The sequence below is a fragment of the Emydura macquarii genome, unplaced genomic scaffold (assembly GCF_026122565.2).
Source record: "Emydura macquarii macquarii isolate MOO-44397 ecotype Brisbane River unplaced genomic scaffold, CSIRO-AGI_Emac_v2 contig_431, whole genome shotgun sequence".
Taxonomy (NCBI): Eukaryota; Metazoa; Chordata; order Testudines; family Chelidae; genus Emydura; species Emydura macquarii.
Window position 1 is genome coordinate 7,332,007 of NW_027130568.1, and position 24,692 is coordinate 7,356,698.

A 24,692-nucleotide genomic window follows, 5' to 3' on the forward strand; every position below is an offset into this window, starting at 1 on the left:
GCCATCAAGGAGCTGAGTACACCGTTCTGTGTGCTAATTTATGCCAGCTGTAATGTAACCCAGTTGAGTACATTCCCAAAAGTTAGGATCTAAAGCAGGCTGAAAACTGGTAGACTTGTCATGAAAATTTATCACAGATTTTCAAAAGGAATTCCTCCCCCCCCCCCCCCCCTTTCAGTTTCAAAAATTTGGCAAGGGGGTTAGGTTTCAGGTTTCCCTCCTTTCCTTCTCTCTCTTTGTACCAATTATCACTGAAAAGGAAAAGAGGCAGAGAGAGGAAAAAACGACCAACAAAACTTGAAAAGTATTTTCATCTTCAGATTTCGTCAAATACAAAACAAAAAAAATTTTGCAACATTTTTGCTTTCAAAAAAAGACCATTTTCAACCTCCCCCTCCCAAGAAAAATCACTTGAAAAACTTCCATCAGCTCTGTCAGTTCCTGATCAAAGAACAGATACAGCAGAGGATTTGGTCCTAACTACAGAGAACAACATTCCTTCAACATGACTGCTTACCTCCAGAGTCCTAAACTCTACTGAAAGACGCAGAAGAGGAATTTGCAGATTAATTAGAATACATATGATTTTTTGTTCAGCAGTATAAGAATCTTTAATCTTTGTATTACAAATTTAGAAATATTTCGCATTCTAAATAGAGTTTAGCACTCACATAGTTACTTTATATTTTTAAAGCATTGTATTCACAATAAATAATCTTATTACTTGATTAATATAGTTAAATGTAAATACAAAATGTTGAAACTGGGGTGGGGGCAAAGGGATAGAAATAACTGATTAGTTTTCTGAATGCCAGAGCATGCCTGAATTAAAGATGATTTTTGCTATAGTTTTAAGGTTCTTTTGGTCACCTACAAGAGTCTTCACAACTTTGCCTCTCTTTGCTTTTCCTTTGCCACCATGCCAATGTTAAAAGCTTTCACTGTCAGTTTTTTCAGATTCACAGCTGTCACCATGCTTTTTACCGTACTTTCCTCTTCTTCAAATCCCTCCTCAAGAACCACCTACTCTGTGGTTCCTAAAAGAAACCATTCAACTAGTAAAGGTTTGGTTTTGTTTCAGGTGGATTTTGGTGATTGTAAGTACATTTAATAAAAGAGAGAGATCTGTTACCTTCAGGAACTATCAAGCTGACTTATGTCACCACATGGTCTTATTTTCACTCTCCTTTTTTTCCTCATGTTTGTCATTCTCACTTTTTATATCTTGTCTCTCTCACAGACATCACTGAAACTGTTATTAAAACTGGAGGCTAAAATTTCAGGAATACATTTTTGCATTGCAAGTGCAAGAATCAAAGTGTGGACGTTAAGAACATGTTTTGTGAATTCAATTTAAGTACAACTTTTTGGACAGGCAGCTCATTGTTTATAATCCCAGAATCCGTTTTTCCAAAGAGATCACTCCTTACAAAACAACTATTTTGAAGGGTGGGGCTAAAAACTAATGTCAGTCATCTACCTCCCAGCTTAAAGTACCATCAGCAGAAACTCCAAGAACACAGCAGGAGAAGAATTTTCAAACCCTTGTGAAGCAAGAACAATATTTTAACTACAATGGCGTGTTAAATCTTATTTTGTCCAATGTTTGTGGCAGTGGGACTACATGAGGAAATAAATGACTTCTGCAGTTATCACATTTCAGCTTTGCTCTGGTGTTTAATCATCCACAGTAGCCATTTATTGCCTCACATACTTCTCCATCAGGATTGTTATCCGTTTAAACAACTTGTACATAAAATAAGGCATGTACATTATTGAATTGGTTCTTTTTCCTTTTGGAAATATCAGAATAGAAAGATGAGTCCTTTAGGCCATTGGTGTTTGTGTTTGCATTTCCCCCCATGTTTGTTTGTTTGTTTTGTTTGGTGGAACCTACAGTTTAAGATTGTTTCACATTTCTCATGAAGAAATAAATGTCTCTTTAGAAAATGTTTGTGTATCAAAATCATTCCCAGATGTTGCTTGTAATCCAAACAGTGCAAAACTCATTTACTGTTTTTTTCTTACAGACTAACCAATAAAATCTCTGTCTGGTGTGTGTGCTAAATGCCTTTCTAGTGCAGTAGGACTTCAAAGCTGATTTGACCTGTCCATTCTGCAGCAGTTATTTATGGCTGCCTGCCCAGCAGTGAAATGTACATGACAAATGCTTGTGGATGTCTTCTCTTTGATATAGCAAATTTTGTCTTGAACTTGCAGATATTGGCTATCTCTGTTGTCATGATGCTCTTTGGGGCAGGAATGTCCTCCTCCTCCTCTTTCTCAAGCTTGGAGAATCAGATCGTCCAGTACATTGATCTTCATCAAAATGAATTTATTGAGGTAAGAACTACACATATTGTCAAACAGCTACAATGCAGAAATAAAGTAATAAAGACCAACAATATATGTTCATGAGGCCATCTTCTTCTTTTCTCTTTTAAGGGGAAAATACTGAACAGGCTTCCATACCTCCACAAGGCCTCAGATGTACTGGAAATGCCACATTTCACTGTGCAGCAGGCTATGCAAGGGAAAGTCTGTGTGGGGGGGGGGGGCAGGGGGGACTCTGCACTCCTCTTGTGTTCCACGTAGCATAGATCAGTGGTGGCTTTGCACACAGCACTATGCAACATGGCAAAATGGGTGGACTGTGGTCATCATCACTAGATCCATGCAGAGTATGCAAATCCATATTAAGCCAAAACCTTGCACAAGGGGGAGTAGCAGGCCATGTATGCTTCTGCTTCACTCACTTTGCAGTGCAGACATAGCAGTTCTGCCCTGCTTACTGGATGGTGGGCTGAGGATTCTTTTCCTGTGATATTTCTATGTTGTGCACTCACAAAAATGCTTGTTTGTTTGGACTGTCACCTCTTTTCCAGAATCTAGCCTTTCCAAGGATGCTTTTTTTTTCCGTTTAAATAGGGATCAGTTTGCATTGGGGAAAAAGGAAGAACAGAGAAATGGATCAGACATGATTAGTTAATGTCAAATTATGAACACTTAATTTTGTTAGAATTACTCAATAGCACTTATTCATTGTAACAGGGGGCACATCTGAAACTAGATGAGGATGGTCTAGACAATTCATGCAGAATGCAATTACCCAGTTCAAAGTGAGTTTAGATGGATGGCCTTAATACTACTCTGGTTCCTCTCTACGTTCTCCTAGACTGGGGTTTAGATCCCATGATGACAGATAGTTTAGAATTACCGAAGTGGATAGAAGACAGAAAGAGAGACCATCCTGTCCATGTAAAATCTCTTGAAAGCATCTGTCCTTAAGGAAGCTATTGGGGCACATTTTGTTTGCTTTGAAACTATACTCCCAAGGTATGCTATATGCATCAAAAGGATGCAGCATGAGGGCCAAGTAGAAAGGTAGCCAGAACTGTTGGGGTCTCCTGAAGGAATTAAGAGGGTTGTTTCAAAGAAGCGCTATAAAGATGGATGAGGGAATCAGATTTTGATCACTCTGACTTTAGCAGCAGCGCTGACACTTTAACCACAGACAAAGTGATCCAGCGTTCTGACAATTCTTCTTTGAATGCTTGCTCATGTCGATTTCATTCTAGGTGTGTGCGTGCTTTCGTGCACAGTTACCGGAATTTTTTTCCCTTTAGCAGTACCCATAGGGCTGGCTCCAGTGGCCCCTGGAGCCCCGCACACATGCCGCGGTATATGAGGTGCCGCCGGCCTTACGCTCCCTCTGTTCCTTCTTTCTGCCACTGACGGTTGCTGGAACCTTGCTTCAGCTTGTGATCGCAAGTACTTCAGTTCCCCTGTTCCTAGAGTTAGAGATTAGGTTAATTAGGTAGCTCTTTGTTAGTTAAGTACTCTAGTTTGTTAGTCACTTACTGTTAAGTGTTAGTCCCGCTAGGGACTTCTGCTTGGGAGCGGGGCTTGCCCTGCTCTCTGGGCTTCAAGCCCTGCACAGTTTGCGGCAAACCCTTCCTGCTCAGCGACCCCCAGGATAGTTGTTTGAAGTGTTTGGGGGAATCGCACTGGAAGGAGAAGTGCAGGGTTTGCAAGGGCTCCAGGCCGAGGACTCTGAAAGAAAGGGAGCTCCGCCTGACTGCCCTTCACATAGAAGCGGCATTGAGACCAGCCTCGGAGCCGCCATGTTCCACCTCGGTGCCAAGCATGTCATTGGTGCAGAGCGCCCGGCTGGCGCTGGAAACATCGCAGCACCAACCTTCTTCTCCATAGAAGAGGCAGAAGAAGCAGCCCCCAGACAAGGATGGCTCCCCTGCACCGAAGAAGAGCAGGGAGGCGGGGTCGAGTGACGGCCCTACATTGTCCCAGCCAGCTGTGCCAGGGCACTCGGAGCAGGACTCGCCCTTCAGGGCTCCGAACCCTCTGAGGCAGCCACCCACAACTCCTGGGAGCGGAAGGGGGTCCTTCCAGCTTATGGTGCCATCGACACTGGAGGCACTTCAAGCGGCAAGAGACTTGTTGGCTCTCCCTCTGTCGCCCACCCCTAAGCCTACCCCGGTGCCGGGAAGGGATAAGGCTCCAATCTCAAAGGGGAAGCCTGTGATGGGACCCCCTCACTGGCTGCACCGGTCACCTGAGTCTCGAAGGGCGTCGCCTCGAGACAGGTCACTGAGGAGAAGGTCTCTGCCGCCACAGAGTCGCAGATCCCCGAGGTCACGCTCCTGGTCACTGGCGCCAGGTCGACCACTGACGGCTGAGCAGCACCACACACGATAGACTCTGATAAAGGAGCATGGACAATCTCAATCGCTGGCACAGAGGAGCTCGCGGTATCGAACCTGCTCTCCAGCACCGAGGGACTCCCCCAAGATGGTCAGGCATCGAAACTGGTCACTGCAGCAAGAGGCTCGCCAAGAAACGGCCGGCACCAGCATAGCACCCCGGCACTGAGGCGCTCTTCTGCTTCCCGGCGTAAGTCCCTGTGGTGCCACTCTGGGCAGTCCCGTCACCGGTCCTCAAGGTCCCGTTCCCTGATACCCCATGCAAGTCGTCGGGCTGCTGACCACAATGGATCTAAGGGGTCGAGGTGCCGATCACTGTCTCCTAGGTGCTGGCAGGAATTGCCACAGGACAGTGGGAGAGAGTCGGCAAGAGCCCCACCGTGGTCTTCGGCAAGTGACTCTTACTCCTCAGAGGAGGACAGACCTGCCGTCCGCTCCAGTCACCGCCATGACCTAAAAACTCAGGACCAAGGCCCATATCCTTTGCCATTGGATTGCCCTCAGGGGCAATGGCCCACGCAATGGCCGTATTGGAACCCATGGGGCTTCTCTGTGGTTCCAGGCCCACATTCCTACTGGTCATCAGGAAAACGATCAGTGGACCCAGAATCACTGGAAGGGGCCTAGGACTCGGAGTCAGAGGTGGATTCAGACCCCCTGGAGGGGACATCAGCATCAGTGGCCCCACGGCAAGAGATGCCACCATCCCCCGTGCCAGTGCAGTCGTCCTCCTCATCTCCGGACAAGGCAACTGCTGCAAGCCCGTCTGTCCTGTTGGACAATTTTAGAGCCCACCAGGAGCTACTTAAAAGTGTGGCCTCTAATCTGGGATTAAAAGTGGAGGAGCTCAGAGAAACCATGTTCAATCTGTTCAATGTCCTGGCAGCTGCGGCACCAGTCCCGGTCAGCCTGCCAGTTCACGAAGGGGTTCTCTTGCTGGTTAAGGGCCTGTGGCAAACCCCGTCGTCGCTGCCACCAATCTCCAAAAGAGCGGAGAAGAAATACTATGTCCGCGCAAAGGGATTTGAGTATCTCTTCACGCACCCATCACCAGGTTCCTTAGTGGTGGCAGCTGCAAATGAGTGGGACAGGCAAGGGCAGTCCAGCTCCATGTTGAAAAATAGACTACAAGAAGCTAGATTTATTCAGCAGGAAGGTTTATTCCATGGCTAGCCTTCAATTTAGAATTGCCAACCAACAAGTGTTGTTAGGGAGATAGTTACAACCTCTGGGACTCCCTTAAGCCTTTGGTGAGGCGTTACCCCAGGATCAGGCGATAGACCTTACAACAATCCTGGAGGAAGGCAGGATGGTGGCCAGGGCCGCCTTCCAGGCAGCCTCAGATACAGCAGACTTGGCGGCAAGAGCTACGGCTTCGGCTGTGGCCGTGTGGCGGTGCTCATGGCTGCAGTTGTCCAGTCTGTCCCAAGAAGTGCAGCAATCCACCCAGGACATTCCATTCAATGGGAGTGCACTTTTTTCAGATCAGACGGATGCCAAGCTTCATGGGTTGAAGGACTCTAGGGCCACCCTGTGTTCACTGGGCCTCTATATGCCTCAGGCCTCAAGAAGGCAGTTTCACCCTCAGCAGCAGCCCCAGATACCAGTCCCCACGTTTCGGTGCCTACAGGAAGAGAGACAGGGACAGGAGCTTCAGAAGGCGCCAACCTCCTCCTCATCAGCCCAACAACAGGGATCCTCCTGGTGCTCCAGCAGGCAGCGCCAGCCATTTTGATGGTGTACCCAAGGAGGGCTTACCAGCTTCCAGCCAGGATCTTCCTTCCCTGCAGTTCCTGAACCACCTTGCTCCCTTCCTTCTTGAGTGGGCTTGTATTACTTCAGACTGTTGGGTCCTTGGGATCTGTTGCAAGGGGCAACACGCTGCAGTTTTTTCCCCTCCCCCCATCACCCCCTTCTCTGTCCCTCTTTAGGGACCCCTCTCACGAGCAGCTCCTCAAGCAAGAGGCGGAAAGCCTTCTCAGAATGGGGGAAGTGGAGAAGTTCCACCAGACAGGAGGGGAAAAGGATTCTACTCCCGGTACTTCCTCATCCCCAAGGCAAAGGGGGGGGGGAGGGGAGGAAGCTCAGGCCAATTCTAGATCTGTGCAGGTTGAACAAGTACCTCAAAAGGCTCAAGTTCTGCATGGTCTCCCTAGCCTCCATTATTCCCTCTCTGGATCCTGGAGATTGGCATGCTGCCCTTGACTTGAAGGATGCATATTTTCATATTTCAATATTTCCCAGGCCCAGAGAGTTTCTCCGATTTGTAGTGGGTTGTTCCCATTTCCAATTTATGGCCCTCCCGTTTGGCCTGTCTTCTGCCTCATGGGTATTCACGAAGAGGATAGCGGTCATAGCCGCACATCTCAGATGGCAGGGCGTGCAAATTTACCCATATCTGGACAACTGGCTGATCAAGAGCAGATCCCAGTCTCAGGTCTAGATCACTCTCAGCCTGATGCGGGCCACTGTCATCACCTAGGCTTGATGGTGAATGAGCAAAGTCCCCACTAGTACCAGTGCAAAGACTAGAGTTCATTGGGGCCATTCTCAACTCCACACAAACCAGAGTTTTGCTGCCGCAGCCTCGGTTCAAAGCCATGTTAGGTCTTATCAGGAGCCTTTGCGCCTATCCTCTTACAATGGTGTTGAGCTGGAGACCAGTTCAGATCAATTCATGTGCCCACAGCTGGGCACCCAGTGACCATACCAGTGAAGACCAAAAAGTCAGTATCTTCAATGCAGATCTATTGTTTATTGAACAGCAGATATCACAGACAAATAGAAAGGACTATACAATGCCTCTCCTTAGTAAGCCTCAGTTTCCCAAGCATAAACCCTCAGTAACTAAGCTGGCCCCACACAATATCCTGATTGGTAAGCAAAGCGGGATAGCTACCACTCCTAGGTGACGACTGTCTCTTCCTCCTTCAGGTTCCCTCATGTCCTTGGTCTATTTTCTGAGTCCCTCGTAGTGGAGTTTTGGCTACCCCGAGGCCTTCTGATCTATGATCCCTTGGAGCAGGGTGTAGGTTACCCGGAGGCCCTCTGATCTTAATCCTTCTTCTGTCCGACAGTATCACTGGCCCTCTTGGATATATGAGATATAGATAGAAAAGCTAGATACCATGTGATCTTCCCAATACTTATACCCTCTTCCCAAAGAAGTCACATGTCCCCAGAATATGCTTTGCCAGCAAATTATGTGGCACGTCCCAATTAATTCATAATTTGGGAGGGGGCTGCAGGAATTGGCTGATATTCACTTATTGTGGACTACTCCCCTCCAGGTACCTGATCTCATGTCATTCTGTAGCAGGGGTAGCCAACCCGCGGCTCATGAGCCATATGCGGCTCTTTGCTTATATAAATGCGGCTCGCGAGCTGCAAGCAGCTCTTTGCATGCGGCAATTTGTTTTTTGCTACTCTTTGAGACTGTACGTGAAATTGACCAGGTGCTGCCGAAATTGACGCATCAGCGTGAATTTTCAGCAGAGGGTAAGAGATGTGTGGCTCTTTGCGATATCTACATCTATTTTTTCACTCTTCGTCTCTGACTGGTTGGCCACCCCTGTTTTATAGGGTCGGTTGACCTAGGTCAGCTCGCCCCAGATTCGCCATTACATGCCTCAACATGTACACACCAGGCAAACTGGCCATTGGCTGACCGTGACCACTGGTCTTCCACATAGCTGCTTACACAAGATCTGGACAAACATTTGTGACACATATTGATGCCAAGGGCAAGTTTGGTCTTTTCAATGATTTTCCACAGTCTAATGCTATGAGGCCCTGCTCCCAGAATTCTCTAGCACTCAGGCTCACCAAACTTGTCCATTGTGATACTATATAGTGATTCAGCACCATCCCAACAAACGGCCCAGACCTGTTTGCGGCTGCTGGGCCAAATGGCAGCCTGCGCATACATGGTACACCACGGGTGTCTAAGGCTCAGACCGCTCCACTCATGGCTAGTCTCTGTGTATGCCCCAAGGAGACACTCTCTGGACAGGGTGGTCACAGTGCCCCTGCAAGTCCTCTCCTCCCTAGATTGGTGGCTAGACCCCTGGGTGGTCATGCAGGGCATGCCCTGCGAAGAGCTGGTTTCCTCGGTCACCCTGATATCAGATGCTTTGGACCTGGGGTGGAGGGTGCATATCAGCTCCACCCACAGTACCCATGGGACCTGATCAGAGAAGGACCAGGGGTTGCACATGAACATCAGGGAGCACAGGGTGGTATGGCTGGCATGCAGGGTGTTCCTTCCCCTTCTGAGGGGCAAGGTGGTCCAGGTTTTGATGGACAACATGGCCACGATGTATTACATCAACAAGCAGGGCGTGGCCCACTCCTCAGCCCTGTGCCAGGAGGCAGTGTGCCTGTGGGACTTTGCGATACGACACAATATACATCTGGTGGCTTCCCACCTTCCCAGTATCAAGAACACTACAGCGGACTGCCTCAGCAGGTCTTTCTTATCCCACCATGAATGATCACTTCACCCAAAGGTGGTCGACATGCTCTTCCAGAGGTGGGGGTTTCCCCAAGTGGACCCCTTTGTACCTATCCAAGTGGAAGTGGTTTACCTGCTGGGTGACATCCAGGGGGGTCTTGGCCCAGCAGGCATCGATCCAAACTGTTTTGGACTACCGGTTACACCTTAAGCTGCAAGGCCTAGCTATCACCTCACTGAGGGTGCATCTGGCGGCTATATCCACCTTTCACCCCCCAATTCATGGGAAGTCATTTTTTTCCCATGACATGGCAGTCCAGTTCCTGAAGGGCATAGAGGGGCTTTACTCTCAGGTTAGGGATCCATTACCTCCCTGGGAGCTGAATGTGGTTCTCTCCAAGCTCATGGGGGCCCCGTTTAAAAATTTGGCAACCTGTCCTTTGCTATTGCTGTTCTGGAAGGTGGCCTTCCTGGTAGCAATCACCTCAGCTAGGAGGGTATTTGAGATTAGGGCACTTACCTCAGAGCCCCCTTATACAGTTTTTTATAAGAATAAGGTCCAATTGCGGCCTCACCCAGCCTTCTTGCCCAAGGTAGTGTCCCAATTTCATTTTAATCAGGATATTTTCCTGCCCGTTTTCTTTCTAAAGCCCCATGCTTTGGAGGTGGAATGACGTTGTAATACACTCGATGTCCGAAGGGCCCTAGCGTTTTACATAGAACAGACAAAGTCATTCCATAAGTCCACCCAGCTCTTGGTGGCAGTGGCCGATAGAATGAAAGGCTCATCTCTTTCAGCACAGCAGATCCTCTCGTGGATAACCTCCTGTATTAGGTTCTGCTACGAGCAGGTGAAAGTCCCACTTTCGGGGATGGTCACAGCCCATTCCACCAGAGCGCAGGCTTCCGTCGGTGGCATTTCAGGCTGTAGCCTATAGAACTAGCCTGCTTGCTTGCATTATTATTATTAGAGATATTTTTCATATATATTTTGATATGATTGTGTGATGAAATAATAAAATTAGATATTTTATTCAGCTGTAATGCAAGGTACCTTCCAGGCCACATCCTGGATGACAGCTACCGTTAATATATATATATTCGACCTTTGGCTTAGATAAATGTAGAACAGGATAAGATATATATGGTCATAACCTTTACCCTAGACAAGTCAAGTCAACCTTTGGTTTAGATAAGTATCAATGTAGGACAGGATAGGACATATATGGTTATAACCTTTACCCTAGACAAGTCAAGAGACATTAAAAGGGGAAGGGGCAGTCATAGGTTACGCCCAAGAAACTTTACAAGAACACCACAGAACCCACAATAAGCTAGAAATAACAAAGGTGAGATAAAAGACCACCTGGAGAAGGATGTGGATACGTCAATAATACGTACGAACCTAGTAGCCAATAGACAATATGTACCCCAAAAGTTTGAAGGTGGAAAGGCCAAGTATGGGCCCGGATGAAGGGCCCATATTCTTGGGGGTATAAGTAAGATCAAATCCAGCTCATCGGGGCAGTCGACTGTCAGCTATCCCTGCTTGAAGTTTTATTTAGTGTTAAGATTCATTCTTTATTTTATATTCTTAAAGTTGTAATGTTAGTCTTAGCGTATAGCTCTTAGCTTTGAAGCAGCTCTTATTCCACTCAGCTCCAACTTGAGAAATTAGACATCTCTTTCAACCAAGTCCAGGAAGGGTGTGAGTATACTAGTTTAAAGCATATCATAGATATATCTATCAAATAAGTCTTTACCTTTAAGATTGTATTAATCCATTATCAATTTGATTATTCATTTTATTTTCTCTATATTAATCATTTGTTTATTGTTTTGTGTTGTTTTAATAAATTTATAAAATTATACAAATCCTGGTTATCACTGGAATTCTTCCTGTGTTGTACCCGGTGTCCTTATAAAACTTACCTGAAGCCTGATTTAGGACACGAACCTCATGATCCTTTAATTAGAGCAATTGGCAAACTTATTACCCTATTCAATAAATTAATAACTATAAAATCAGGCTACAAGGCACAGGTGCCCATTCAGGACATATGCAAAGCTGCTACCTGGTCCTCGGTGCACACTTTCACCTCCCATTATGCCATCATCCAACAGGCACGAGATGACGCCATCTTCAGCAAGGTAGTGCTGCAAACGGCTCACTGATGAACTCAGAACCCACCTCCAAGGTATTGTTTGTAAGTCACCTAGAATGGAATTGTCATGAGCAAGCACTCAAAGAAGAAAAGACAATTACTTACCTTGTAACTGTTGTTCTTTGAGATGTGTTGCTCATGTCCATTCCATGACCCCCTTCTTCCCCCGTCCCTGCTGTCAGAGTTGATGGCAAGAAGGAACTGAGGAGCATAGGGCTGGTGGCACCTCATATACCGTGGCATGGGCGCCGGGCTCCAGGGGGCGCGGGAGTTGGCCCTATGGGTACTGCTAAAGGGAAAAAATTTCCGGTAACTGTGCACGGACCTAGAATAGAATGGACATGAGTAACACATCTTGAAGAACCACAGTTACAAGGTAAGTAACCGTCTTTTCTTTGCCAGATAGAACAGGCAAAGAGGCTACAGCATGGCCATGATAGAGCTGAAATGAAAACATCTGCAAATCTGATGTTTTGAGTTCAAAGGGCAATCCACAGTACAGATGCTCTGGTTTTCAGACCATCTCATACAGTACCCCACTGCTTCATTTAATTATATCCCTGGCTTCTTTGCAGACCCTTAAGGAATGGGTGGCCGTGGAGAGTGATTCTATTCAGCCACGGCTAAGACAAGAAATAACTCGAATGATGGAATTAACAGCAGACAGGCTTCGAGCTTTGGGAGCCACCCCTGAGTTAGTAAAGTTGGGCTCCCAGGAGGTACCTATTTTTCATTGCTGTTTTTTAAAATACTGTGAGCTGTGCTTTACCTGTGTATTCTAACTACCAGAACTAATATAATGCATGGATAATTCTCATTGGTTGGAAGGAGTGAGACAGCCATTGTCACATGGAAACAGAGGCATTCTTATTTCTAAGCATAGGATCACAACATTACCCCAGGAAGTGAGGTTTCTGTTATATCTGAACCCAGAAAAGGAGGAGATGCAGACACAGAGGAGCTCATTTAAGCACATCTAGTTGCGGTGGAAACCTTTATTGTTCTTACAGCTAAGCTGAAACCAATCCCAAAGTGAGACTTTGCATTGGGGAGTGGAGAGTGCTCAAACATTTAAAGGGACAGGACATCACATTCCTACACCCTACTCTTAAAAAAAAAAAAAAAAAAAAAAAAATCTTCCCAAATATATATGTACATTATTGCTTACATACACTTATAGACTTTAAGGCTAGAAGGGACCATCATGGTAATCTAGTCTGACCTTCTGTACATTGCAGGCCACAGAACCTCGTCCACTTCAGTAATAGACCCCAACCTCTGGCTGAGTTACTGAAGTCCTCAACTCATGATTTGAAGACTTCAAGTTACAGAGAATCCACCATTCACAATAGTTTAAACCTGCCGGTGACCTGCACCCCATGCTGTAGAGGAGGGTGAAAACCCCCAAAGGTCTCTGCAAATCTGACCTGGGGGAAAATTCCATCCCTACCACAAAAATGGTGATGAGTTAGACCCTGAACATATGGGCAAGACCCACCAACCAGACACCTGGGAAAGAATTTTCTGTAGTAACTCAGAGCCCTCCCAATTTAATGTCCCATCACTGATCATTGGAGATATTTGCTACTAACAGCCACAGATTGGCTACATACCATTGTAGGCAGTCTCATCATACCATGTCCTCCACACACTTATCAAGCTCGGTCTGGAAGCCAGTTACATCTTTTGCCTCCACTGCTGTCCTTGGAAGGCTGTTCCAGAACTTCACTCCTCTGGTGGTTAGAAACCTTCATTTAATTTCAAGCCAAAACCTGTTGATGGCCAGTTTATATCCATTTGTTTTTGTGTCAGCATTGATGTTTAAGTTAAATAACTCCTTCCCCTCCCTGGTATTTATCCCTCCAATGTATTTACAGAGAGCAACCATATCTCCCCTCAGCCTTATTTTGGTTAGACTAAACAAGCCAAGTTCTTTGAGTCTCTTTTCATAAGGTAGGTTTTCCATCCTCTGATCATCCTAGTAGCTTTTCTCTGCACCTGTTCCAGTTTGAATTCATCTTTCTTAAACGTGGGAGACCAGAACTACACACAGTATTCCAGATGAGATTTCACCATGCTATAATGCCTGGTATAATGGTACTAACACTTCCCTGTCTCCACTGGAAATACCTCACATCCTAGGACTGCATTAGCCTTTTTCACGGCTGCATCAAATTGACAGCTCATAGTAATCCTGTAATCAACCAATACACCCAGGTATTTCTCCTTCTCTGTCACTTCCAACTGATAAGTCCTCATCTTATAGCAAAAATTCTTGTTGTTACTCCCTAATAGAATGACTTTGCACTATTAAATTTCATCCCATTTCTATTATTCCAGTTTTCAAGATCATCCAGATCTTCTTGTATGATATTCTGGTCTTCCTCCATATTGGCAATACCTCCCAACTTTGTGCCATCTGCAAATTTTATTAAAACACTCCCACTTTTTGTGCCAAAGTTATTAATAAAAATGTTAAATAAGAATGATCCTAAGACTGATTACTCAAGAACTCCACTAGTAACCTCCCTCATGTCTGACAGTTCATCTTTCAGTATGACCTGCTGCGGTCTCCCCTTTAACCACTTCCTTACAATTCTCATATATTAATCTCCCATCTTCTCCATTTTAATTAATAATTTCCCATGTGGAACTGTATCAAATGCCTTATTGAAATTCAGGTAGATTAGCTCTACTGCATTTCCTTTGTTTAAAAAAAGCAGTTGTTTTTTCAAAGAAGATCAGGTTGGTCTGGCGTGATCTACCTTGTGCAAAACCATGTTGTATTTTACCCCAATTACCATTTACCTCTATGTCCTTAACCATTTTCTCTTTCAAAATTTGTTCTGAGACCTTGCCTGCAATTGAGGTCAAACTAACAGGCCTGTAGTTTCCCAGATCACTTTTTTCCCTTTCTTAAAAATAGGTACATTAGTAATTCTTCAGTCATGGGGTATGACCCCCAAGTTTACAGATACATTAAAAATCCTTGCTAATAGGCTTGCAATTACATATTCCAGTTCCTTTAATGTTCTCAGATGCAGATTATCCAGGCCCCCCAATTTAGTCCCATTAAAGACTATATAACCTAACTAAAAATTGTGGATGAACAAGTCAAATGAATCATGAACAATGATCTACCAAATAGAAGTGGATATTTTCCTTCTATACAAGAGTACATACGTACAAGGGTAAAACAACTGATTGTCCAGCTAGTTGAAATTTCACCTGGAGTATTCCTTTTGGGACTAATTTTTCTCCATTATAAGTCTTCAAAACTGTGGCAGTTTCTTCCAGAGGAACTTATAACAAAGTCCAGTGATAGACAGATGCAGAAATCAATGAAATGACAGCTCTGGTATCAAGCTCCTTTCTTGTAGAAAGTCCTTCCATCAAGTGTGCCACCCAGATGCCAGTTCTGATAACACATGTAGTGCTAGGTATTGGCCAGTGGCACTAGAGCTCTTGTCTTTTTCCACATTATGAATTCCCGACTCCCATTTTCTCTTAGGTTCATAGATGTCTTCTTGGATGGATGATTACTCTGTGAACTGTGTGGCAGATCACAGCGACATGTCCTTTTTTCTGGCACTTCTTGCAAATGAATCCAGCAAACCTTCTCAGCATGTGCAGTTTGTGCACAGTGGCCACACAGAAATGTCTTACATTCCCATGTTTCTGTCTTGTCTTGTCAGTTCACAAAATGAACTTTTCTGTTCACGCTAAAGTCCAGAGAATCCATGTTGCAGTTCTGGGCACAGTTGGAGACAATAAGTCTTGCAGCAGTCCATATGCCTTTGGACCCATCACTGTCAGCTAGGATGTAATTCGTTACCTGACTAGAATAAAATCGCAGGTTACAAATTATTCAAAATGCTTGAGATACATCACCCATGATTTGCAGTTGTCATCAAATTCACCAGCATTGCCCGCAAGAGTTGCCATTCCTCTGTTCTCCTGTTGGATTTCACACCTTCTGAATGCCTTCTCTGCCACAAGGAAATCTTTTTTTTTTTTTTTACTGTGTGTCTGCGCTCAATCTTCCTCTTTTTGCCAACACAACAAACTGTAGAATTCTTCTTTCAGCTGTATTTGGGCTCCCTCTACTGTCTGTAGACTCTCTGTGCAGGCTAAGCTGCTGCTCTGTCTGCCTGCTTGCGCGTGGTCAGTCAATAAGGTTTCTTACATCCCCCTCACTGCTTTGTTTTTAGTAGCTCTGAGCAGCAGCCTATTCCTTTGTTCTGTTTTTAATTGCCATTTCCCCCTCTCTAGCTGAGTGGTTCATGCTGTTCCAGCAGCATAAAGCAGCAATCTGTCACCTTGTGCCTCTGTGAACTTCCCCCTTTCTTTCAATGTTATTTCCTTACCTTTTCTTCTTTTCATTCAGGCAGCGGGAGCACTGGACATGCATGGGATAGAAATCCTTCATTGCCAAATGTTGTATTTGGACCCAGCAGAGAAGCAGATACAGATACCCAGGAGCTCATTTAAGCACAGCTAGCTGCCTTGGAAAACTTTATTGTTCTTGTAGCAAAACTGAAACCAACACAAAAGTGCGGCTTTGCACTGGGGACAGGGAGAGTGCTCAAACATTCAAAGAAACAGGACATCAGTTTTCTTTCATTATTTAGGAAGGAGAAAGCAATAGAGACTTCTTACAAATTCCCTCTCCCACCAATGAAATGCAGCATCTATTTTCCTTTGATGCAGACCAAACGTGTTAATGCAGTGCAGTCTGCAAACTCTTCTCCTCCTCCTTTGAAACAGAGAGATGCTCCTTTTTTGAGCCATCCAGTCCTCTCTTTCCTCTGCAGAAATCTGTTTTGTGTAGTAGTAAATTGCAGTATTAGCTTGAGACCTTAACCTGTCTTCAGAATGGTATGCAACAGCTGCCAGTGCTGCCTGCCAACATGGCTTTATATTTAATTTTTTAATTGAAGTTTCAGGGCTCTTTTGGTTGCAAAACCAAACTCAGAATTGGCTTCTGTGCAGCCTTTGATTAATTCTTATGTCACAACATGTGGCCAGCTTTCTATCACCTCCATTGCAGACTGAGTTTGGGAGGGAAGGGAAGGGCCTAGCCAAGAGTGTGTGTTATCATTGTATTACAGTTAAACATTAGATGGGCTCTTCAATTTCACCACAGAAGCTCAATAGGTGGAGAGAGAATTTTAGTTTCTGTATAAGATTTAGAGGTGGGGTGGAAATCAAATTTGCCAATCTGCTCTGATGAGCGTCCAGTGCATCAGTAAAGGTAATTTGAATACTGAAGATTCCAATTCCTCTCGTAGCCACTAGCGTGTTCTCACAAATCTTTGTTTTTTTCTTTGTTACTGTGTTAATGACCCTCCACAGCTGCCTGATGGCCAGAGCCTTCTGTTGCCTCCTCTGATTCTAGCAGAACTTGGCAAAGATCCACAAAAACCCACTGTATGTTTCTATGGACATGTGGATGTACAGACTGCCAGAAAGGAAGATGGATGGAAAACTGACCCCTACACACTGACTGAAACTGATGGTCTGTACATGGTCATTATTCTGACACAAGTATTTGTATGCATGACACAAAGTGGGAGGAGGTTCTCTCTAAACTCAGGCCTGATGTAAGGTGCTTTTCCTGTGGAAATCTCTGGGACTAATTCAGGGGAAATGGGCCTTCAGGAGCCCATTAGTTGAGCCTCACTTGTGACTGCACGGTATCAGCTGGGAAAGAACTACCAATGACCACTGTACTGCTGTGTGTTGCTTGGCGGTTGTGGGGTTTTTTTTTTTTGGTTTTTTTGCAGAGTGGGAGGGGGGTTTGCTTTGATTGGTTGGCTGCTTTTGTTTTTGTTTTGGCTCCACTGATTGGCTGGCTGTGGGCTGCATGCAGTGGGGGTTTTTTTGTTTGTTTGTTTTGCTCAGCCAGAAGTGGGCTGAAAACATTTGCTGACCTGGCCAACAAAACAGCTAGGGCTGCTCCTGGAGTTATTGCTGCTTTATGCAAAACCCAGAACAGAGCACATTTCTGCTCTGAAATCCTCTGTGTCAGAAAATCATGATGCAGAATGATCAGCGCCTCCTCCCATTCTGCTTTGTCTACCCATTTCTGTGGCACCCCAGCTCCAGAGAGCTCTGCCAAAGAACCTTCCACAGGGGCCCATAGTGAGGGAATGTGATGCATGGAACTCAGTTGTAATCCTTTCCTTAATATCATGCTCCCAAGAGAAATCAGATGGCTCTAAGGCAATCAATTTATTGTAGAAGGGGAAACTATGGAGCCAAGATCACAGTGAGTCAGTATAAGAGTAAGGTGGAGAACTCAGAAATCTCAACTTCCACTCCTGTGTTCTAGCTGCTCGACCACTCCCTCCCACTCTTTGGGACTGATTCCTGTCAAATTTATCAGTGTAACTCCACTGACTTCAATGGGTCTTACTCTGGATTTACACCAAAGAGCAGAATCTGGCCCTTCACAAGTGTATGCAAATATATCAGTCTGCAAAGTTTTATAGTAACACCATGCATATATAGTACTTGTAGGTAAGGTGCTATCCCTGCACATATCAGTGCTGAGTGGTGCCATCCTTACGGTTCTTTTTCTGGGCCTCATCTGCACAGCAACCGCATGTTGTGCCAAACTGTACCGAAATGTTGTGGTCTGCACAACCTTCTGTTAAGAACTAGAATAAAAGCAGCAAGCAGACTTGTGGCACAAATCAACGTTTGAACTGGGAATCCTCAGAGATCTAGTGCACCTAAACCCACCGACAGCAGTTCTGGGTCCCTGGGCAGAACAGTCAATGGCCCCTCTAGAGAGGGGTGGCTGAGGTACGAGTGCACTTCTGCTGGAAGTTTTTGCTGATTTATTAAGTGCCGTGCAGGTTCCCAGGCAGCTGAGGAGGTGGTATCGGCTACTCAGCTTCCTGGGGCCCTTGGACCCCCCAGGGAGGCTACTGATGAACCCGGGAAGCTGAGTAGCAGATACTACCACCTCAGCTACCCAGGAACCTGCATGGCACGTAATAAATAAACTCGGCTCAGGGGAGGGGCAGAGAGTGCGAGTGTAGGGGGCCTCGGGGGAGGGGGTTGTATCTATCCTCCCATCCGCCCAGGTCCTTTTGCATCCCTAGTGCCCTGGGCAATTCTCCTCCCTGCCTTCCCCTGTCGGCGGGCCTGAGTGCACTAATCCACTGGGAAAAGCCTAACACCTTTACTTAAATATTTTCTGTGAAACCTTGGTTCCACTGACATCAATGGGAGTTTTGCCATTGACTTTGGGAGAGTCAAGATTTCACCCATTTACACTGAAGCAGCATCTGAGCTTCCAAAGTTTGATATAAGCTTTTTTTTTTTTTTTTTTTTTTTTTTTTAAGGAAATCTTTATGGGCGTGGAACAACAGATAACAAAGGACCTGTGCTGGCATGGATAAATGCAGTGGAAGCATTCAGAGCACTAAAACTAGTAGGTAGCAATGAGGAACATTTTTATTGTTATTACAGTGGCACTGTGCAGGAGTGAATTTACACACTCATGATTTCAGATGTAACCTCATCCCAGCAAATAGGTTCCATATATTTTGGAGACATTAGTATATTTTTTTAATGCTGTTTCCAAGCCCACCCCAAGATCATTTTGTGCTTGGGCATTTTATATATTAAACAGGTTCAGTACAATGCAGAGGGTGCGACTGTCCTTGTCCTGCCCTATAAAAGGCACCGAGGAAAAAGCAAGCATTAAGCGGTTTTGATACCTGGGAAGACAGGTTTGCTTGAGAGCATTTAAAAATTGTAAATAAACTGACCTTAAAGCAAGTCTTGGTCATGGTTGTTTTTGCATCTTCCTGTTCTGCTCTTGGTTGCAGGCTATCATTCATGTGTGTATCCATGGACAGAATAAAGATATGAGAACACCTGAGAAAATGCTCATTCAAAACAGTATATTCTTTCAACGGCATATGAAACTCAGCAAGGAAAACAGCTAGCCTGCAAATATATAAATTATATTTTAAATTATTTGCTGTCCAAGTCAGTTGTTGTAAACTGATTTGGTTTAGGGTTGCTTTTTCTACAATGTGCTAATCAACTTTCAAATCAATAATAACAAGGTTGGCATTTTCCCAAGTGAAGCAGATCAGGCTTATCCTCTTGCAGCCTCTCTCTCGCAAACTGTACAGTTCATTACACAACATACGTGCACAGTTTATTCCTAATTTCTTTGTTGTTGTTTGGTGAAGCATTCTGGTTTATCTGAACACTCGGGCTAAACTTGTCCCTAATATACCGTAAGTCGGTTTAAAGTCCAAGATTTGCACTGGTGTTAAATCTGCGAACTGAAGAAATGTAATGTGATGTTTTCTGTTTAACTTAAAAGACAACCTCCATAGCCTAAAAATGAATCACAACGGAAAGCTGAGCTTAATTTTTCTTTCTCATATAGAACATACGTGCATTTCTAACTCACACTGGCCCTTAAGGAAAGTTATCTCCATGGCCTTGCTTGTATTGAAGATTTTCTCAAATTCTCCCTTGTGCTGTAGTAACTGTGCAACTTCACTGGTGCTAAGAGAATTGGAAGTACCAACTGCCCATTGGCATTTTTAAGACCATATTGTCTAATCCTGCAGGTTTGGATAACTAAAAGGTAAAAATGCCAGCAATGGGCCTACACTGACAACCCTACCATTGCTAGCATTGGTGGAGCTGCAACAGTGGGAGATATTGAGGAAAACCTCAGTGAAGATGTAGCCTGTATGTTACAGAGCAAGGAAAGAAATAGGAAAATAAGGAAGAGAGAGAAAATTTATAAGGGAAAGGAAATGTTGTTGTCCCTGAGACTGTATGTTCCAGGACTGCCCTTTCTAGTGGGATGTGTTCATTTATTACTTGTATTCCTGTGCCTAAGAGCCCTCGTTATGGACCAGGACCTCATTGTGCTTGGCAAAGACTGAACAAAGAATGCTCCCTGCCCCCAAAGTGATGACAATTTAAGTAGACAGCCCACTTGGGCTGCCCTCCTATAGCCCAGTATATTAGCCCTCTTAATTATTGTAAATGCAGGTTTCTTACCTAGGCTTTGTTGATTTTTACTTAGGACATGCCAGTAAACCTCAAGTTCATTATTGAAGGTATGGAAGAAGCAGGATCTTTCGGACTAGAGGAATTAATTAAGGAAGAAAAACAGCGTTTTTTCTCTGATGTTGATTATATTGTGATTTCGGATAACCTTTGGCTCAGCAACAGGAAACCAGCTCTCACATATGGGACTCGGGGAAACGCCTGCTTCTTTGTGGAGGTACAAGAGAAGTTGGCATTGATTTATTTGGGCCTGGGCCTTAGGCGGAGGATGACGCTGGCCCTGTAAATATGTTTGTGTGCAGAGTGACAGACTGACGGAGTGCGAGTTGAATAGTTGCAAGTGCAGAGCCTTCATCCACATTCTCTCCCATGCTCTCCACCCCTAATTTCACCAGCTCCCTTCACTCTTTTTCTCTTCTCCCAATCCCTCCCTCCCCCTCACTTTCTCCTCAGTCACCATTGCACATTCACTTTCACTCTCTCCTTCTCTCCCATTCTCCTCCAATCTCCCTTTCACCCCCTGGTACATCTACACTGCTACTGGAGGGGCAATTTCCAGCACAGGTAGATACACACGCATGAGCTTTGATCAAGCTGGCACACAAAAAATAGAAGTTGTCGCCTCAGTGGCAGAGGCAGCAGCATGGCTTAGCTGCTTAAGTACAATCCCAGCCCAGCTGCCGCCCCACTCCTGTGTGGCAGGCACTGCTCGATGCATGCTGTCTGCCAGCAGAGTGCACAGCTTAGTGGGGACTGTTGGTGGAGAAACCACGCTAAGGTTCTGAAGCCACTGACCAGAGTAAGTAGTACTCTGTGTAAAAGTATTTGGCAACCAGCACGAGCCACTGGGAAATATAGGGAGGAGAGGAAAATAAATTTCTTAGCTGGAAGTTTGAGTCAGAAAGCCAGGAATTCAGAGGGGAGATACTTACTTCTTTGCCCCTATCTTTCATCCTAATACCTGGAGAACCACACCAAAATCTACATCAACTTCAGTCCTGGAAAAAGAATAAAATGAGTCGATGAATATTTTGACTAAAAGTGAATATTTCAGGATCCTGAATACAACTCTTTCAAGCCATGCTGAAGAATGACTCCATAAAAACAGCAAAAATGATCCATCTCTGCTACTAGATGGCTTGGAGCTCAACCTGTCTGTCTCACGGCTCTGCCACAAAGCCACTGGACCATCTGTCACTTGCCAGAAGCAGATCTGAGACCATTTCTGACCTTGAGTTTTCCACACTGCAGCAGAAAGATTTTCCTAGAAGTACCTAGTGTACTTCTTTTTTTAAATAGATGCCACAAATAAACAATGAAACTGAGATTACCTGAGTCCCTATGGAAAGCCAGTGATTTGGAAGCATTAAAACAGTGTCCTTTGCATGTCAATGTGTTACCTTTATTTCACACAGGTGCAGTGTGGTGAGTCAGATCTTCATTCAGGAACTTTTGGAGGCATTATTAATGAGCCAATGACTGATCTAATAGCTCTGCTTGGTAATACTGCATCTCATTTTACTAGACCATAGCTAGTTAGTAATGGGTGAGGAAAGTTCAGTGTTTCCGTTTGGTTTGTGTAAGCATCCTAAAGCTTGGATGATCATGTGTGGGGCTTTTTGTGAAGTTGGCCCATTGACTTCAGTGGAACATCTCAGGTGCTTGAAGTTACACATGTTAAAGTGCCTTGCTGACTCCAGGCCTATTCTGGAGTTAAATGTGGCCCCTCAGTTCCTGTCTGTAGCAGGGCGCCACCCTACCTGCCCTGCTTCTGCTTCTGCTGTGCTCACAAAGTCACTCAGAGACCTTGGAGTTCAGTAACCACTGGTGCAGGTTTATTTACAAGTTGTGCTCCCACCACCTTTTCCCATACACAGCTTGCCTCTTAGCATCTACATCCAGGAGGGAGGAACCACTGCTCTGCTTCCATTCCCTGGCTTCCTTCCTGTCAGCCCTTTATGCAGTCCCTAGCTAACTGGGCAGGCAGCTGTCTCCCATTCTCTCATTAGGTGCAGGTTTTCTCCAGCCAGCTCCAATTTGCTTCCCTAAATTGGAGCTGGCGTGAGCAGCTCAGCACCCTGTTGCACTGCCTAAAATACGAATACTTCCCACTATTTCCACCAGTAGTACCAATGTTGGGAGCCATAGATTAGATTGCCCACCAGTTACTGACACTATTTTCAGCACGTTTATTAGACTTGTTGAAGCCAAGTCTTATTGACACTGGCTCCCAATGTTACCCGTGCTGGAACAGCTGAACTGACGTGAGAAATAGAAAGACATTTCCCTAGTGTGGACAGGGCCTCGGAATGTGCCCATCAAATGATTGTTCTTATGTTTAGTAGTCATTTATACACAGATGCTGGTCAAGGATGCTTTTAATTAAGAAACAAATATAGAACCTTAATTATGATTGGCAGCTTAAGTCCAGAGTAGATGGGCTATTAGTGAAGGCTTCTGAAATATGCTAATTCTTATATAAACTGAATGATGTTTCCATGTCATCCACTAGCTCCATGACAGACTGAACAGCAAACAGCAACTCAATGGGTTTTTTAGTAAATTAGAAAATACCTTAAGTCAAAGTATTGTATGATGGTTGGGGATCATGTCCTTTTTCATATTGTTAAATTGGAATGAATGACTTGACTAAATGCAACCGGGTCTTGATATGAAAAAGAGGGGTCCCGGTATGGAAATGGTTGAGAACCTCTGCTCTAAATTAAAGGTCCAATTATGCCTATTGGTATCTGTTCTGTAGACAGCCTTGTGGATACATCAGGTCGTATTCTGATCCCTGGAATCTATGATGATGTTGCTTCCATTACGGAAGAGGAGAAGAAGTTGTATGAATCAATTGAATTTGATCTAGAGGAACATAAAAATAATAGTGGTGTGAAAAAGTACCTATATGACACTAAGGTATAGTAACATCTTCATTAATGGTCTGCAGAAATAGTTTAAATGACCCATTAATTTCTTTCATTGATTACTCCAAATTACTCAAGGTTTTTCAAGCAATAGTGAACACAGGAAACAAAACAAAGGAATTTAAAGAATTATAATCTTGGATAGGAAGTAGAAAGAAATTGGCCTGGTCAAATGCAAACATCTAGGGAAAAGTAATCTAAAATATAGATAGTCAATACAAAATAATAATACCAAAAAAAACCCCAACAGAAAACCAACAAAAACACTTATTAGAATGAAAAGATGGGTGAGATAATATCTTTTATTAATATTAGTATCATTACCTCACCCACCCGGTCTTTCTAATATTCTGGGACAACATGGCTACAACATCACTCCATACAAACAACACTTATGTAAGACCATAAAGAGTAAATTGTATTCAGGCTTGGAAAGTGGATGGCAGCAGAAAAGTTTCTGTTTTGGGACTGGATTTGTTTATGTAATTTAGATTTTGATGTTTGACAAGCTTACCAAAAGAAGTACCTCTTTATTTATTCCAGAAGCTTTTGCCAGAATTTTAAAACGACTATCCCAAAAATAACAATACCAATAAAACCCAGCAGCTAAGAACTTCTACCTTAGAAAGTTTTACCAGTATAACTATGTCAGTTAGAGATATGATTTTTTTTAATTACCACTATATTTATGTTGATGTAAAACCTGAGTGTGTATGCAGTTATTCCAATATATAAGTGCCATATACTGGTACAGCTTATTCCACTTCCTGAACCGGAATAAAAGCTATACCATTTTAAGCACTTTTATACTGACATAACTGTGTTCACACTAGAGAGTTTTTGCCACTTTAACTTTATCAGTATAACTAAAGCGGTACAGATTGTCTTTTGCATCTGCTCCAGATAAATGGATGGGATTGTTTGCTGATGACTGTCCAGTTACCCTTTCCACTGTTTAGACTTGAGATGCCAATTGTTAAAAGTTTTTTCTTCCCTTTTTCACCATCAGAGCTGGTCAGTTCTGCTTAGTATCATTTGAACCGGTGCATGAATAGGTATGGGAAGATAGTGTAAAACCTTGTAAACTGAGTAGACTAGCAGTTCTAAGGTCAGTGGCCAGTCAGATCTGAGGGTTTTTAGTAGCTGATTGGAGACTACATAACAATGATCCCTGTTAACGTGGTAAAAATCATATTCCAGGTTAATATATTCCTTTGCTGTTGGCATCAGAATGTATTTGCCTAAGATACAACTACTACTTTCTAAACAAGAAGCAGACTCAAGTTATCACTGAAATATTTATAAGCAAATAGCATATACTTTATGGAGAGAATATCATGATTTATGATCCTTCTATAAAATTAGA

The 24,692-nt window shown here is 44.2% G+C and overlaps 1 protein-coding gene across 2 annotated transcripts in view; it reads left to right on the plus strand.

Moving 5' to 3' along the window:
- Window positions 1–24,692, plus strand: part of CNDP1 (carnosine dipeptidase 1) — a 40,252-nt gene that overhangs the window by 11,935 nt on the left and 3,625 nt on the right. For both annotated transcript variants that reach the window (XM_067537509.1, XM_067537511.1), the window contains 7 exons: window positions 2,221–2,343; window positions 11,915–12,058; window positions 16,695–16,857; window positions 18,695–18,783; window positions 20,413–20,613; window positions 21,812–21,896; window positions 23,158–23,318. In XM_067537509.1, coding sequence (XP_067393610.1) covers window positions 2,221–2,343; window positions 11,915–12,058; window positions 16,695–16,857; window positions 18,695–18,783; window positions 20,413–20,613; window positions 21,812–21,896; window positions 23,158–23,318 — 966 coding nt within the window. The remainder of the gene's footprint in view (window positions 1–2,220; window positions 2,344–11,914; window positions 12,059–16,694; window positions 16,858–18,694; window positions 18,784–20,412; window positions 20,614–21,811; window positions 21,897–23,157; window positions 23,319–24,692) is intronic.